General features: G+C 48.9%; 1 protein-coding gene and 1 long non-coding RNA gene across 7 annotated transcripts; one reads left to right on the forward strand and one right to left on the reverse strand.

Annotated features, from left to right (window-relative positions):
• Positions 1-79: 79 nt before the first annotated feature.
• On the forward strand, positions 80-13,248 carry VEZF1 (vascular endothelial zinc finger 1). 6 transcript variants are annotated; one of them, XR_001559042.1, is made up of 7 exons: positions 80-322; positions 4,309-5,027; positions 5,501-5,564; positions 6,515-6,698; positions 7,488-7,700; positions 9,215-9,909; positions 10,250-10,573. XR_001559042.1 is itself a non-coding variant. In XM_015881184.2 (7 exons), the coding sequence occupies exons 1-7, from the start codon at positions 290-292 to the stop codon at positions 10,675-10,677; spliced, it is 1,686 nt and encodes a 561-aa protein (XP_015736670.1). In that variant the 5' UTR covers positions 90-289; the 3' UTR covers positions 10,678-12,587. The 6 variants fall into 6 exon arrangements, 5 of the variants coding, with proteins under 5 accessions (XP_015736673.1, XP_015736672.1, XP_015736670.1 ...); XM_015881184.2 differs by having other exon boundaries at positions 90-322; positions 9,865-9,909; positions 10,250-12,587; XM_015881185.2 differs by having other exon boundaries at positions 94-322; positions 4,309-5,006; positions 9,865-9,909; positions 10,250-13,248.
• Positions 12,105-17,039, reverse strand: LOC107322776. The gene is made up of 2 exons (XR_001559043.2): positions 14,166-17,039; positions 12,105-13,152 (listed from the first exon to the last, which is right to left on the reverse strand). It is a non-coding gene; the product is annotated as an uncharacterized LOC107322776 (long non-coding RNA).
• Positions 17,040-17,242: the final 203 nt, after the last annotated feature.

Consider the following 17,242-nt stretch of genomic DNA (forward strand, 5'->3'; position numbering starts at 1 on the left):
CGCCCGCCCCGAGCCGAGGGAGCGGCGGGGGCGGCGCCGCGGAGCTCCGGGCCCGCACCGCCCCGCCGGGCCGCGCCGCCGCCGCCTCCCCCCTCTGGGCCGCAGTGGTGCAGCCCGGAGGTTAGCGGAAGCGGCCGCTCGGCGCTGCCATGTTGAGCCGCCGCCGCCGCCGCCGCTTTGTTGTCGGCTCCATGTAGCTGGGGCCCGGGGGAAGGAGGGAGGGGGGCGCCGCGCCGCCGGAGCCGCCGCCGGAGCCGCCGCCGCCCGCCGAGGCCGGGACGCCCCCGCCATGGAGGCCAACTGGACCGCGTTCCTCTTTCAGGTGAGGCCCCGCCGCGGCCGCCCGCGCCCCCCTCCTCTCCCTTCCCTCCCTCCCCGCGGTCGCGGCGCTCCAGCAGGGCCCGGCTGTCACTCAGCGCCGCCGCCCGGCCCCCGCCCGCCTCCCCCGGCCCCGCGGCCGGCCCGCCCCGCCGGGCTCCGTGCTGCCCTGCTGCCCTCCCTCCCTCCTTCCCTCTCCTTTTCCTCCTCCTCTCCCCGCTACTTTTTTCCCGTCTTTATCCCCCCCCTCGTTGTGTGTTTTCCTGCTCGCTGTGCGCTGTCTTTAGGCGCAGCCCCGCCGTTATCACGCGGATTATCCCTTTTCCCGCTGTTATTTTCATCTTTATTCGAGTTTTTTCCCCCCTCCCGCTCCCCGCCCAAAGGCCGCTCACGGCGCAGCCTCGGCCGCTGCGGGGCCGTTAATCCCGGCTCTGGCCTCGTGCCGCCGTTGGTTCGTTCCGTCGGGCGATGCGCGGCGTTGAGCCCGAACCGCTCCGGCCTTTTGTCGCCGCATCCCGGCCCCGCTGCCCGCCGTTGTTTTTCTCCGGTTCGCACGGAGGCGATGAGGCGCGGGGCTGCGGCGTCGCGAAAAGGGGAGTCGGATAAATCCGCGCATCGTCGCCCTCGGCCGCCGATCTGCGGGAGGTTGAGCCCGGCGGGGCGGTGCGGGGCGGCCGGGCGGAACCTCGGCCGTATCCGGGGCCGCGATCCCCAGCGGCGGAGGGTTTTACCGCCGTGGTTGGGAGCCGGTACCGCCCGCACCGCGCCGCTCCGGTGTTGGGCCGGGAGGCGGCACCGGGCGGCTCCGGAGCGGCGGGTCGCCTCCGATTTTTTTTCCTCGTTCTTTTTCCCCCGGCTAATAAAGCTCCCAGCCCCGCAATAAACACGGAGTGCCGCTTCTAGAGTCGTTTTGTTAAAAGCGGGGACTCGGGCTGTGAGCACCGTGCGGAACCGAGCGGCACGAGGTGCTTCTCTGTGCTCCTTTCTGCCCTTCCTTCTCCCCGCTGTCCCCGTTGGCTCAAACGAGTGACCAAAAAGTACGTCATGGCTTCAATGACACAACGGGACAAACATCCACCAGCTCTTCTCCGGGGGCTTTTATTCGAGTGCCTTACAGATTCCCAAGGGGTGGTTTGCCCTGCGATGTCCATCACATCCAGCTCTGACCTGTAGTGTGCTGTTTCTCGAGGAGGTTTCTATGTGCTGGCAGGGCTGTGCTGGCGGGCGGCTCTTCTATGCGGAGCTGTGGCTGCTCTGTGTGGCCATCACTGACTTTGGCTCCCAAAGCAATGCTCAGTGTGCAATGAGCCGTCCTTGTGAGTTCAAAACCCGCTCTGAGTATCGGCCTGGGAAGCGAAAGTTGTCCATCCAACGGGGTACGTGGGATATGACTCACGCTAATTTGTTGCTCTCACATTAAGGCTGGAGCACAAAAATCTCTTTGCCTCTGGCGCTGGAAGTTCACAGCGCTGCATCTTGCAGCCCTGTCACACACACTGTTTGTTTGCTGTCCCCCCAGGAAGGAGCATTGCCTGGTAGCACAGCCCTGAGAGCTGCACCAGGCGGTCGGAGCAGCAGCTGATGTGCTGCTAAGGTTAAGAAGAGTGAAGTGCAGCATGGCCGTGTGAGAGGCCTCTGTGCAGCAGGTGCTGTGTCCCCTTCCGAGCAGCGGGGTACAAACTGCTCCTAAGGGCAAGCAAGGGGCAATGCAGTGCAGTGGGGCAGTGCAGTGCAGTGGGGCAGTGCAGTGCTGTGGGGCAGTGCTGTGTGCCGGGGGCTGCATGGCAAGAAGCACCGCTGCTCACCCGGCCGTCAGCCCTTACGTAAGCGGCGGCCCCGCAGCACGCAGCCTTATGAATATACATTGGGCTGTGGCCAGCGACCGTGTCCCTGTGGTGGGAAGGAGTGCCTCGGTGCCTCTGAGAGCTGATGATATTGTAAGGCTTAAAAATAACCATAAACTGAGCGAATTTGAACCCGGTCCAAAGGATTTGGGCTCCTATTATCCGATCTGCTATCTCTGCCTTTGAAACCGTATCTCGGGAGCTATCCTTAGGTGCTCTTAAGTGTCTCCTGCCGCAGTTAACAACGTTGTTGAATGCTTATTTAAAGTTGGCTGTAAAATGTGTCAGTGGTTTTGTTCTTTTTCTTCTCCAAATTAAGCTGTATTGGAGCACACAGCTTGCTTAATTCTGTGCTTTTGATGCGTGTTGTTTCTATGTGTTATAATGCAATGGAGGTGTCCCATTGCACAGCGGTGGTGGAAGTTCCCTGCTGCCCGGCTCAGACAAGAGCTGTGTGTTGAGGTGGTGTGTGGTGCTGGTTTGGCAGCGTGGCCAGCAGGACTGCCCTGTGCTTTGCTCTGTGCTGATCCCTCCTGCACGCAGCCCTGCTGCTGCTGTTTGCAGGGCTGCAGCGGTGACATGCGGGCACCTGGTGCATCCCATGCTCCTGACAGCCACAGGGCTGTGCAGGCTCCTGACGGCTCCTGCAAGTTTGCTCTCCTGTTATCAAACCGAACCCGCAAACTGTTTTCCTGTCAGATAGGCTCAGAGTGTTACCAAGCACGTATTCCTTCCCACGTGGCTCAGTGTTTGTGTCCACTGATGGCTTTTATCCAAAGGCCATCGGCCCCGCGCTGCGAGGTGTGAGCGGAGCAGGGAGCAGAGCGGGGCTGGGGGCTGCTGCTGGGAAGTGCTGCCTGTGAAGGGTTCCCCACAAGGAGCACAACGTGCTTCCAGGAGCACTGCCTTGTGAGTTTGGTTTGTGTACTGAGAGCATTAGCTGGGCTGTGCTTTGTAAAGCTGTCTGTCTGCAGCCAAACAAAAGCAGATGCGTGGGGGCTGCAGTGCCCAGATTTGAGTCCTGAAAGCATCGCGTGTTGCTTTGGGAAGAAAGCTGTAGGGAAGGAGCCCCCAGGGCCGTGGCACTGAGCTCACACTGAGCGTGAGTTCCACAGGCTTGTCTTCACACCGGGCAAACTGCGCTAATGCCCAGGCTGATCTGGAACCGCTCTGATGAGACCGAGATGCATCATGAATACAGATGCGCTTAAACTGGCTTAAGGTGCTGGAGTGATTTATTTTAATGCTCCATTAGGCTGAATTGCTCTGTGTGGTTTCTAAACCACTTTAAATTTGTATCTGCCCAGGCTTTGTCCCCGTCTGATGGGTGAGGGTTGATGTTGGTGTTTTCTGCCTTCAAATGAACAGCACTGTGTGCCCAGGGGCTGCCGTTCAGCTGAGGGCCGCCTGCCATGGCACAGTGCCGGTGTCCTTCTGCCTTTCCAGAGCGCCTCCCAGCCCTTCTGTCCCTCTCAGCTGTTGGGCGCTGCTTTGGGGCAGCCTCCAGCTCTTGCCCTGCTCTGTGCAGTCTCCAGTGATAGCTCCCAGATGTGCGTTGGGCAGCTCAAGGGTGCTGCCGAGTGGTGCGGCTCCGGGCTGTGTTGCTGTGGTTGCAGTGCTCGCGCGCTGGTATGAACGCGTTGTTTGAACAAGATGGGTTATCGCAGCTCAGCTCCAGGCAGCTGCAGCTGAATCCGCAGCGCGCAGCGAGTTGGGTGTAAGTGGGAAGGTGGGGCGGGATTTTGCAACTCTGACGGTGCGCTCAGAAGCTCCAAAGATAGTCCTGCTGGGGCAGCTGATAGGATCGTTAGTAAAACGAGTTATCTGCTATGTAAAGATCAAGCGATACGGCAGTAAAAGATCTGACGGGCGCCTCGTTGTTTTCCACGAGAAATGTTGCCCTCCGGAAACTTAATAATGCTTTGATTGCTACGGTGTGTGCCTGGCTGCACTTACTCACCGCAGCCATGTGCGCATTCGGAGCGCGCGGTGAGTTACTTTGTTTGAAACCAAACTTACGTAACCTCCCGCTTGGCACCTCCATGGCCTTCGGTCTAACATTTGCTTTGCTGTAGCGTGTAAATGTTCTCACCGCGTCGAGGGGAGCTCCCCTCCCACGGACTGAAATGTGGCTGTTTGGTTTTAGGCACACGAAGCCTCCCATCACCAACAGCAGGCAGCGCAGAACAGCTTGTTGCCTCTGCTGAGCTCTGCAGTGGAGCCACCCGATCAGAAGCCGATTCTGCCCTTACCGATAACGCAGAAACCTCAGCCCGCACCGGAAACATTAAAGGATGCTATTGTAGGGATTAAAAAGGAAAAACCTAAAACCTCCTTTGTGTGCACTTACTGCAGTAAGGCTTTCAGGGACAGCTACCATTTGAGGCGCCACGAGTCCTGCCACACGGGGATAAAATTGGTGTCACGGCCAAAGAAAACTCCCACCACAATGGTGCCCCTTATCTCCACCATCGCCGGTGACAACAGCCGGAGCTCCTTGGTGTCCACCATCGCGGGCATCCTGTCCACAGTCACTACGTCTTCCTCCGCCACCAACCCCAGCAGCAGCGCCGGTGCCACGGCCATGGCAGTGACGCAGACGGTGAAGAAGCCCAGCAAACCCGTCAAGAAGAACCACGCCTGCGAGATGTGCGGGAAGGCCTTCAGGGACGTGTACCACCTCAACAGGCACAAGCTGTCCCACTCGGATGAAAAACCCTTCGAATGTCCGATTTGCAATCAGCGCTTCAAGAGAAAGGATCGCATGACCTACCACGTGAGGTCTCACGAGGGTGGCATCACGAAACCGTACACCTGTGGTGTTTGTGGAAAAGGCTTCTCGAGGTACCATGTAGAAAATCCCAGGCGAGCTCAAGTATTGGCTTTTATAACCAAGAGGGGTTAAGCTATCGCAGCGAGGGGTGGGAGAGGGGCGAGGGGATAAGAGCCATGCTCAGCTCTGGGGCACAGGAGGGCAGCGAGCTGACGCCTTTAGCCACAATGTTGTGAAATGTTTCCTTGCCTTGGACACATCCATTCTGCTGGTGGTGCTCGCAGAGCCGCTCAAGGCCATCGGGCACAGCGGGCTGTCACCCTGCCCCTCAGCAAGGTGTGCCATAGGGCTGTCGGTCTGTCACCTCTACATGAGGTGCTGCCCTTTCCAGCTGTGTAAGAACTAAGTTTTACACTGAAGGCTGTGGCTCCTCTGCATTACCCCGGGCAGCAGTCAGTGTAGGCAGGGGGGTGTGGGCTGCAGGGCGCTGTTTGGCACTGTGAGTCCAGGTGTCATTGCTGCCTATTTGTAACAGTGCGCCTTTTCTTTCCTGTTCTTTTTGCAGGCCTGATCATTTAAGCTGTCACGTTAAACATGTTCATTCAACAGAGAGACCCTTCAAATGCCAAGTAAGGGCTACCATTATTTACTAAGAACAATGTATCGTTGTATAGTTAGAATCCCAGGGGAGTAATGGTTGCAGAACCGCATTTGCTCTTGGACTTTTCTGTGGAATGTGGGTTTGGGAATAAGGTCTCATCTGCACTACTTAGCAGCTGCGTGGCAGCAGTTTGAAAGGCTGCAGGGGCAGCTCCCGCAGGAAGATGAGAGGCTTCTTGCTTTCCTGGAGAACAACGGAGTTGTTTCATGGTACACTTAGCAGGAGGATTGTAGCAGTGTCCTCAGCTCAGCACAGCCACGTGTGCAATGCGTTTCTCAGTGTATCCCTTAGAAGTGCAGTGGAGTAGTTGATTCTGGATGTGCTGTTTTGTCAGAACGTGAAAGCATGTTGCCGTAAATTGATGATGTAGTGTAAGAGAAATAACCTGAATACCTTTGAACAATCAACTGTTTTGCTTGGAATATACCTGCGTGTTCCAACCTGTGTTTTAGTGACTCATCGTATATATGAAAGTTTTGTGTAAAAAGAATGGCTTTAGGAAAAGGTTTTGTTTCCCTCTTCTGATTTGGTGGAGGCAGAAGTAATCGAACACTTCAGCTTTGTATAGTAAAATGGTATCAGATACCAACGGTGCCTGTTGTAGGTGGGTTTTTGTAAGCCAACTCTTGCTTTGTTAGGTAAGGCAACCCGGTGCTTTAGGATAGCTCAGGTAGTTGAGGGTGCCCATTTTGTCCTAGTCATCTCTGAAGCCAGCTTCCATGAAGCTCCTGGGTAATGCTGAGCTCTGCTCAGCTGTTTGCTTTTGGTCTCTCTATAAATGTGGGCAAAACTTGAGGTAGTCAGTACCCGTAAGACACCTTTTGCACCTAGAAAGTAGAACGGGTTTGCAGTGGGCATGCAATTCATACTGTAACGATACTGTCTGTGCTTTGAGTCTAACTGTTGTCCTTCATATAGACGTGCACTGCTGCCTTTGCCACCAAAGACAGACTGCGGACACACATGGTGCGCCATGAAGGAAAGGTATCGTGTAATATCTGTGGTAAACTTCTGAGTGCAGCATATATCACCAGCCACTTAAAGACACACGGGCAGAGCCAAAGTATCAACTGTAATACCTGTAAACAAGGCATCAATAAAAGTAGGTGAACGTTTTAAAAGCATTTCTAATACCAATGTGTTTGCAAAGGGAATTGCCTTTGATTACATTAAAATGCAAGAACATACCCATCTCTGTGGGTATTCGCACCTATTAAAAATAGATATTTCATAACAGGTTCTTTGTAGAAATTGGCATATGTGGAATTGGTTTGCTGCTAGACTGTGCTGCTGGGGATGTTGAAAATGCCTGATTGTTGAGCTTGGATATTTGGATGTGAGATATTTTTTGAGGTGTAGGGTTTCAGCTCCAGCTTTGTAAGCCAGTTCAGCGGTGCTAAGCCAGTTCATCCGAGGCAGCTACAGCAATTGGTAGAGGTGGAAATGATGAGCTGCGATGTGGCCAGGGGGAAGTAACGTGCTGTTCTGTATGACAGGGGAAACTGAAAATTTGAAGTCATGCTTGGAAGGAAAAGTCAAAAGGCTTTTAAGAAAAAAATGGAGCTGAGATTTAACAAAAACAACTTTTAAGTTCTAGAGACTCGCTGTGGGCTTTTGTTTCAGTCTTTCTAAAATACAAATAAAATAATAAGAAAGAAGTTCATTTTTGGCAGAGAAAGCAGATGTTCCTGATGTGCATTTTGTTTTAAACATTGGAAAAGTAGTTGTATATAATGCAGAATTAATTGTATGGTTTATAAGCACCTCTGTGATTTTTTGCTCCTGGAATCCTGCGAGATTCCGTGCTCTTTTTGGAAGAAACCTTTGTCATCTCAGCAGAAAACAGATTAAATTTTCAAGGTGAATTTGTGTTCTTACTTAATTGGCATAGCATGCATGAGTGAAGAGACCAGCAATCAGAAGCAGCAGCAGCAGCAACAGCAGCAGCAGCAGCAACAACAACAGCAACAGCAGCAACAGCAGCAGCAGCAACAGCAACAACAGCAGCAGCAACAGCAGCAGCAGCAGCATGTCACAAGTTGGCCTGGAAAGCAGGTAGAGACCTTGAGATTGTGGGAAGAGGCCGTCAAAGCGAGGAAGAAAGGTAAAATGAAACAGTACTTACTGTCTTGGTTTTATAAGATAATTGAGTTTATGGTTATATGGGGAGCTTGAGGAGTAAGAAAGGAGTGGTAGGTGAAAATGTCGTTCTCAAAAGTTAGAAGGCATAGCTAAAAATGAGCAGGAGGATATAATCACCACAATTAAGCTCGTAAAGGATCTCTGTTGCTTACTTCCCGCTGGTCTCTGTGCTTCAGAGCGTATGTAGCAGCCATCAATTATAAAAGGATGTTTGTATCTGCTCCAAGGCAAGAGTGTGTTTTTCGACTTGCATGTGGTTTTGAGCTGTGTTTATGTATATTTACCCGTTGTTAACTTGTGTGCATATATATATTTCTATGTATATATGTACACACATATAACACCTCCGTCTTTGTGTCATCATCAGCTTGCATGTGAATGCTTTCTGTGTCCCTTCCAGCCTTTCTCTCCTCACTTATTCCATTCACTTCATCTATAACTCGATTGTATTGCATGAAGTTTTCAGAAACTTGTAGAACTTACTTTTCCATCTCTTTTTTTTCTTCTAAATCAAAATTAACTCATCTTGAAAGTGCTTTTCATCACTGCTAGCACCCAGCTTACACATGCCCGTCCTTCTGTCACCAAAGTTGAATAGTTTCCTTTTGTTGGTCAGTGTGTCAGCTTTGTAGAGAATAGATTGCTTCAGCTCAGTGTCTTGCTTAGTGTACAATAGTTTAAAGCTTCCTGCTACTGCTGGCTTATTCTTTTTGCAACAGTTCGCCTTCTGATGCCTGTCATTGACTCCTGTAGATTATGTGTTTTAGAAGAAATCTTTGTGACCGCTTGCTGCTTTTCACTGGCTGTTTTTAGTAATAAATGTTCTCAACTCACTTTTTTCCCCCCTTTTTCTCTTAAACTTCCTTTCAGTTTCTTCACTCTTTTCTAGGTCATATTTGTGTATGAGGCTGCTAGCTCCTTTCTCCTTCACTGTTATTCCAATTGAATTGAGTGCTGTGATTTGACAGTTTAGAAACAAGTTGTTCATGTTAAAATGTAGCAGTAGCAGACGTTAAACATGATCAGGCCGCTAAGTGGATAAAGCAAAGGGGTGCTGGATTTAGAAAATCCTAGTAACTTTTTTCTGCCTGTTCCTGTTTCCTCTCCCCTCCCTTTCTTATTGCCATTATGTGTACGCTGTAACAGAATCTGCTTTTGGACGGACTGGTGGGTGAGGGAGGGGAGTGGGGAGAAATGCTGTGGAATGGATGTTAGTTGTTTAATGAACTGAACTGGGGAAGGGACGTGGGTGGGCTGTTGGTGTGTGACTGCGCTTGGAGGGCGAAGCTAGGCCAGCCAGTGTCATGCCTGTGTGCTGCTCTTCTCCTGCTGGTTCTCCTGCGCTGGTGCCACCTGTTGTGTTGGCTTTACAATATGGGGGATTTTTTTTAGTCTTACGCTATTTTATTTTCACAGTTTTTTTTATTCTTTTTTTTTTTTTTTTCCACTCTTTCCCTTCCCTCCCACCCCTCCTAGATATGGACTTTGAAGAACCAACAGTAACCCTTGAATGGGGCTAATGTTGCTTTCAAAGTTAACTCTGTCTTGGTACATTTGTGTTGCCCAAGTGGCAGAGTGGACTCTTTGCTCCTGCTTTACCTCCTGACATGTGGGTGTAGACTGAGCTTGGTGTCCTACCCTACAAATGTGGAATAAGACACGACTTAGACGTGCTGTAACCTTGACCTAGAATGCATTTTAGTTGGTTTCTCTAGCAGCCACCCCCTTCCTTCACCCACGGCCATCAGCCCACTTCTGTTTTTGGAGCCTCGTAGTGTGGGCAGCCGGCAGGTGGTGCTGATGCCCAGCGATCCCCACGCTGCAGCCCGGCAGTGCCCAGCAGCGGGTACGGGCCTCCTGGCTCTTCCTTATGTGGTGCTTAATTCCTGCTTGCTGCAAACCAGAGTAACGCAGAGCTTGGTGCGGGGCGGTAGCTTTGTGTGAGAGCTGAGGAGGTGGTGGGGTTGTTGGCTCTCTGGACTCGGGAGCTTTGGAAATGACTCAGTAGGAGCACTGCGATCGGTGGAACAGCTTAGTAGAAATGATTAAGTGTGAATTAAGCGGGTAAATATTGCAATGAGCTGTGCTTCTCAGTCCCTAATAACGACTTTTTAAAACCTTCACAGAATGTCAGTTCACCTTTGAGAAGGCTATAGAGTACGTACCATTCGGTATGTACACTCTCTCCTCTATTTATAATGTTCCTCTCGGGAGGATTTTTTGATTGTACGCTACTGCTGTTATGAACGTTGAAACCCTTTTTATAAGACAACCTTGTTTGATTTCCTGGGGAAAAAGTACTGAATTCAAATGAACTGCATGAGAGTTTGTATTTCTTGTAGGCTGTAGAATGTTAACTGATTTAAGTTGATAATAATTCCTAACAGAAGATGATTCCAGAATTTGTACCTTTGTACTTGTTCGATTTTTTGTTTTTGTTTTTGTTTTTAGATCTCGTCCATGGTTTTTTATGTGTTAAAAACTTTTTGTCTTTTTATGTCTCATTTTTAGAAGCTGCTAACTTGTGCCAAACCTCCACTGCTGCTACTACGCCTGTGACTCTTACTACTCCATTCAATATAACGTCCTCTGTGGCTTCTGGGACTATCACAAACCCAGTCACAGTGGCAGCTGCAATGAGCATGAGAAGTCCAGTAAATGTATCAAGTGCAGTTAATATATCCAGTCCGATGAACCTAGGGCATCCTGTAACTATAACAAGTCCATTATCCATGACATCTCCATTAACGCTCACCACACCGGTCAATCTTCCCACCCCAGTAACCGCTCCAGTGAATATAGCACACCCAGTCACTATCACGTCTCCCATGAACCTCCCCACACCAATGACGTTAGCTGGTCCCTTAAATATAGCAATGAGACCAGTAGAGAGCATGCCTTTCCTGCCCCAGGCCTTGCCCACGTCTCCTCCCTGGTAAAGAATTTCTTAACAGTATTAAAAGGATTAAAATGGAATCCTTACCAGCAGTTCTTTTTTTGGGGTTTGTTTGCTTGTTTTGTTTTGGTTTTGTTTGTTTTTTGTTTTTCTTTTTCCCCTCCCCCCCTTCCCCCCCTTTATTTTAAGTTAATCATACATCCAGTCTAAGGCACCGTGGGCACGCACTGTCAGAGAGCGTAGTAGCATCTTCCCCTGTTGATTTGGCTCGTGTGGTTCAATCTTGAGTTTCACTGGAGCACTTCATTTAACGTGAGTTTTACCTTTTAGCCGACTTATGACGAATTAGAGCAGATACGTATTTGCCAGAGGTTTTGTGTTGTTGGTTTTGGTTTTTTTTTTCCTTTAAGGAAGTCATTAAAAACCAGTTTTATGTTTTATCCCCCCAGATAACTTAGCAAATTATTTTAATCTAAACACTAGCAAAGACCCCCTTTGTGTCTGTAAGAGGGCAGATGGCTAATTGTAACTTGCCAGTCCTTAGGTCCGTTTTCTTGGGCTAGTGTAGAATCTTTGTCTGTGTTGATGGTTTTTTTTTTTTTGTTTTGTTTTGGTTTTTCTTTTTTTTCTTTATTTTTTTTTCTTTTCTTTTTTTTTCTTTTTTTAATGAGTAAATGAATTACAATGTTGTCATTTAAAAAAAAATGCATTTTGGATGAAATATGCATTTTACCTTTGGGAATATGATAATTTCAGGCAGCATTCCCTATGGGAAAGGTGATACCAGCTCTGATATGCAAAGCATATGATAACTTATCATTCTAACTTCGACATATAATAGGGATTGTGACCTGATATTTGGAGATGTAAATATTACCCAACATATTACCCTAAGGGAACATAGCATTGTAGTCAACATTTTTAAAAATCAAACTGTTATTGTTTGGCCAGAAACAGCCGTGGCTGACAGAAGAGGAGTCGAAATGTATGTAAACATGGTCTCTGAGCAGTCAGACCCCTATGGGACTCTTACCTAGGAGCAAAAGGAGTGCTTTGAAACTTAAGAAACATTGCTTTAAGCTGGAAGATTCTGGAGGCACTGGGTGTGATTTTTATGCCCTCTGCCTCGCAATCAGAACCTGCTGGTGTGACAGCAGGGGACAGACGTGTTAGTTGTTCACTAGAAGTTTTGTCTTATATTAAATTGTATACAGTTTTTATTCTAACCACTAACTAGGTAGGATGCCCCTTCAGGACAAGCAGAGAGCGTCTTTTAATTTCTCCCCTATTTCTTAATCAAGTGTTGTGCAAATCTGTTCAACTTTGTAAATATTTGCAAACATCATCATTTTTACGTTACTCTTCTATTGTGTTAACACATTTCTATCAATTTGTGGGAGTTCTGGGGCGACGGCCTGAACTGTCTGACCCAGAACTGCTCCACAAATGGTCACACATGTTGAAGCTACATGTGCTTTTTATTTCTTAACCTGTTTATCTGTACATAACGTAGAAAGCAAAATCTAGGGAAACAGATATACTTTTTAGACTATCATGTCACATATTCACATTTTTAAAACTTTGTTTAAAAAAAAAAACAGCAAAAAAAAACAACAAAAAAACAACCAACCCAAACCAACCACCCCACCCTAAAACCAAGACTCTACATTAAAAAAAAAAACAAAACACAAAAAAAAAGAAATAATAATAATAATGAGTTGAGATGTTTTTATTTTAATGAAGCTGAAAGCTATGGAGATTAGCGTGTGCGCATTTTCACAGAGTGCTAGCAGGACTGACTAGTCAAATGGACCGCTTCCGTTCCTACCCTGCCGTGTCAGTACAAGCAGTGATTGCCAGGCTGCTGGGTCAGGTGACAGGTATCCGCATCATTACGTGAAACTGTTCTAGGGGCTTGGACTACATAGTAAAACAAAAACAACAAAAAAAAAAGAGCTTAGTGTAAAATAATTTTATAAATGATCTTTTGTACTTTAGGACATCAAATTGTACAACTTTTGTATATATAAAAGCTTAGGAACTTTCTGTTTAGCAGAAAGGAAACACATTCCTACACTTTTAATGTATATGTTTGTTATAATGTCCATGTAAACATATGCCCTATGTTTGTGCCTTTTAATTAGTTTGTCTCAATAAACAAAAATGTAGAGAAGAATATGTAGCTATGACTTTGTTACCACTGTTCTTACTCCAGATGTATAGACGTCTTCGTTTTTGCACTGTGTAGAGCGTTGCGTGCAGACAGCTGCATGACTTAGGCTGATACGGCCAACATGAGGCATGTGAGTTGAATGCACCCCAGCAAAAATCCTTCCTCCCTTAGCGTAGAGCAGCCCGTGCTGACGGGCGTTGCATGTTGGGTTGTGTAGTTTCCAAGCCATCTCTGTTACCCATCGCAGTGATACCAACTTGCACCAGTTTTACGTAGTAGGTACGGCATTCTGGATCTGGGTAAACTGCAGAGATGACCCTTAGATGAAGTTTGGGTGTCCCTGAGCTTGAAAAAAAACAAAAGCATTAAAAGCCAATGTGAAAATGTGTACGAGAAGTGGTTATCTATGAATTACTTACAATAAACAGGTGTGAGACTTAATTGTATGTTGTCAATTACTGCAGTATTGACAGGGGATCCATCGTCCCGCCAGCGTGCCCTGCTGGTGTTATTTTTATCCCAGCAGAGTAGCGGTAGAATAAACACATTAAACACTGGCACGGAAATTTTTCAATGTACCAGACACTTCCCCGACCACTCACGGCGGTGCTCTTAGCACTGGATAGGAAAAGGGCTGTTTCCTTTTTATTTTATGTTGGTTCTGCTCAAATGTACCTGGTTTATGTCCACAGAGCTGCATTAGCTAATTGTCAACCTGTTTCATTCGTACTTGGGTAAACATTTGCTTTGTACTGTGCATAAATGGTTCCGAGGTGTGCTCCTCAGCTGTCTCAACGCAGACATTAATTTCACTTGTAACGCCGTCATACAAAATACATTAAGCTGTTTTCTGACAACCCGAAGCTGCCTGGTCAAGTAGTTTGTGCCTTGTGTGAATGGCTCATCCGCAGCGCTGACGGCAGCGAGGCCGGCCGCAGGTGGGAGGCACGCGTGGCCACAGCAGTTGGTGTGGCAACTCGTGTCCCCTCGGCTGTGGGACGTGAATGCTGTCGGCAATCCATAGATGTGAAGAACAGATGCTCCCCTCACACCGAGTGTTTCTGTGCAGCCGATGCATTTAGCCTAGTTTATTTCACGGAAACTTTTAAGCTGGATGTCATCCAACACCCAGGGAAGCAGATTGCTTCTGTTGGTTGAATTGGTTTTCACATCAAGTCGGTTCAGGTCTCCGATTGCAAGTGGTTCAAAAAGGTTCTGATTTTTTTTCTTTTCATAAGCATTCGGTGTTAGGGCAACGGCTCAGCACTGAGCGGTAGTTTCACAAAACCGAATTTTGCTTTGGAAGGATTTGTGCTGCGGAAGGGCAGAGCGGTCAGAGCAGTGACATGAAAACTCACCTCTGCGCATGGAGAGCTGGAGTGACGCCGTGGTGCTGGCTGGATGCTTCCGGGGAGGTGGGCCAGCAGGAAGTAAGTACTGCAGCACGGCTGCCAAAGCCGCCATCAGGCTGTGCCAGGGGCCTTCCCAGGCTGTTCTCTTCTTTGCTTGCAGTATCCACAACTCTCAGGAGGTATTTGGGCTGAGGAGAGATGAGGGGTGGGCCTCACGTGTTGTTGGCATTGGGGAGTTGCACCTGAGAGATGTAAATTGGTGAGGGTTTTTCTTCAAAGGTAGATCACCGGCAAGAGAGAAAAGCATATCTGTGTTATTCTCTTAGGTTACGTTTTGATTCCCATTGCATTTTTCCCCTCTTACAAGGGTCAGAAGAAGGCTGCGGTTGGACTTGATGATCTTCAAGGTCTTTTCCAACCTGGGTAATTCTATGATTCTAAGGGTTTCAGTGTCAGAAGGAGGGAGGTATCTAATGTCTGCATTTAAAGAAAAACACCAAAGAGCAATAAGCTGTTTTAGCTGAAACAATCCCTGTTACATAAAGGGGCAGGGCCTGCAGGGGATCAGCGCGTGGCATTAACGGTGCCGATAAGCCTCTGTAGTTCTGTTCACTCTTCACTGACTTTTATTTTAGAAATGGTCACTGAGACACATTTTGAGAACTGCTGAAAACAGCCAGAGCTGTTGAGATTCTCACCAAATAAAGAAGGAAAATGAGCATATAAAGAACAGGCAGGTTTCTGAAAGCATTGTGTGTTCAGTTTGTTTCTGACCCTCCTCCCCAGGATCCCCATATGAGAGCTGAGTTCTCAAAGAGAAGACCATGGTTGTTTGGCACAAAGTCCTTCTGCAAACTGCCTTGCTTCCTTGGTGCCTTAGACTATCCATCTCACAATCAGATTTAACAGCATTTTGAAAGGCAGCTATTAAAAGCACTTCACATTTGTAAATGGCTTTCGGATCTATTTCTTTCTTTGTGCTTATGTGGATCTTCTAACCATTGCTGCTTAGGATAAATACTAAGTGTAAAAATAAATCATCCCCTTGCATTATTGGCAGGCAGAGGAAAACTTGAACTAAGTCCCTTTCTACGTGTTATTTAATGCATCATATTTATGCTTGCTATGCTTATCCTTGATCTCTCACTCACAGCTTCCAGAACAGCGACTGAAGGGTGACACAGGAACTACGTGCTAACTTTTATGTCAAAAATAGCTCTCACCTTTAAATGCACGAGGCTTGGGGACTGTTTCCTAATTAGAAAAAGAATGCCTGAGCTTCTACCGTGAATCCATTTTACGGCTGTGTTAAAGCTTGACTGTCAACTCCTGGTTAAAATTTAGTGCTGAGGTCTTGACCTAGAAACAAACCTTTTTTGGTATTGCTTTGGAAAAAGTATTTCAGTGCTAAGAAAAACTCAGCCGTGCTGTCCAGCCAGCTCCCCCATCACGGCTGGCCCAGAGTTCTCGGTGGACTGATTCTGCCTACTTCTCCCTTAAGCCCAAGTTGGGCTGCTGGGAAAGATGGGCTCATGTTCTTCAACATAATAATAGGGTGGATTTTTTGGGGGAGGTTCTTCAGGATTATGGGCTAGTTTGAACCATACCAAGAAGCCCCGGGTTTTTCTTTACAGATGCTTCTTCATCTGTAAAACATTTCAGCACGGGCATCTGACTCAAACTCGCATCAGAGAACACAGATCTGCTGTCCCGACCTCCAGAATTTACACATCCAGTAAAAATGACAAGGGGAACTTTGAGAACCTTTCAGAACGTGTGGAACCTTTTGTACTTCAGAAGAGGCAGAAATGTCGCTCTCACCTTTTCACATGGTTGTTATTGCCAACTGTCAAAGAAACAACGTATGTTCTGTGTTTCCCGTGGCAGTTTTGTTTTCCCCGGGGAATTCTCAGTTCAGTTGGGACTGGCTGAATTAAACTCACTATTTGATTTCTTAATAGTTGTGCACTTCTTTTCCCATTTCTCCTTCCTTGCTGGTGTCATTTGCAGCAAGGATCCGGATCAAAGGACATAAAGAAATTTGATCGCCTGCTTCCTCTGAAGCGAGGCTGGACTCGAACAAGATATTTCAGTCACAAAGCTCGCTGCAAGGCACTGAGGATGCACCGATCTGTATTTAACTTGGGGAAGGCAAATGTTGTGGCATATGTACTTGTACTCACTGAAAGCCAAGGATGTGCCTCTAATGTTTTTGCTCTCACTGCTGTCTGTGTTCCCTGTCAAAGCCTTGCAGATTTTTACCCAGGCAAAGGACTGCTGAGCTGCCAAACGTGGATGAAATGACTGAGTGGGGAAAAAAACCTCTGCACAGAGGGCTGAGCTGCGAGATCCTCGGACCATCCCGAACGTGTGCTATAGGGTGCAGCACCACAGCCGTGCTCCCTGCTGGTCTGGCTGACCCTGACCCTGCCGGGCGCCCTGGGAGGCACAGGTTTCCTCCCTCTGGGAAACGGCAGCACGTCGGGAAGGGTTTGGAGAGCTGCGAGGTGCTCAGCCGCTGCCGTATGCGGTCTCGCTCTGGTCTCTACAAAACGGGAAGCATTTGCCCTATGTAAATTCACTCCTGTAATTTGTAAGAGGAGATCGCTTCCTGTCCTAAGCTGTTCTGTGGTATGGCTGCAAGCTGTCAGATGCTGTAGCAATGGATCCCGGAGGCGGCTGCTTTCTATTTGTGGTTGAAGTGATGCTTTGTTATAATCCGTATCTCATGTGCAGCCCTCGGGACAGGAGCGCCGTCTCATCGTGGTGGGGGTACTCGGGCCTGGAAGCCGGGACCCGGGCCACCCTGCGGATACATCACGGCCCGGGAGCAGCGATGGGGCCGGCAGCTCCCGCAGCCGCTCCCGTCCCGCCGGGTGCAGCGGGGAACGCACCGAGCCCAGGCCCACCCCGAGGCCTGCGCGGATCGGGCGGTGCTGCCCTCGACGCCTCGGTCGGGCAGAACGGGCCGCGAAGCTCCGGGACGGGGCGGGGGGTGCCGTGCCCCCGGGGGGAGCAGGGGTCCCGCCGGCCCCGGCTGCATTTCGGCCCGGCCGCCGCTAGGCCCCGCGCCCCCCCCGAGC

Source organism: Coturnix japonica, chromosome 19, assembly GCF_001577835.2.
Source record: "Coturnix japonica isolate 7356 chromosome 19, Coturnix japonica 2.1, whole genome shotgun sequence".
Lineage (NCBI taxonomy): Eukaryota > Metazoa > Chordata > Aves > Galliformes > Phasianidae > Coturnix > Coturnix japonica.

Excerpts from the sequence above, each read along its gene's own strand:
- VEZF1 (XM_015881184.2), top strand. The coding sequence starts at position 290 with ATGGAGGCCAACTGGACCGCGTTCCTCTTTCAG. Across the intron at positions 5,028-5,500 it reads TACCATGTAGAAAATCCCAG|GCCTGATCATTTAAGCTGTC; the intron begins GCGAGCTCAAGT and ends TTCTTTTTGCAG. Across the intron at positions 7,701-9,864 it reads CGTCAAAGCGAGGAAGAAAG|AATGTCAGTTCACCTTTGAG; the intron begins GTAAAATGAAAC and ends AAACCTTCACAG.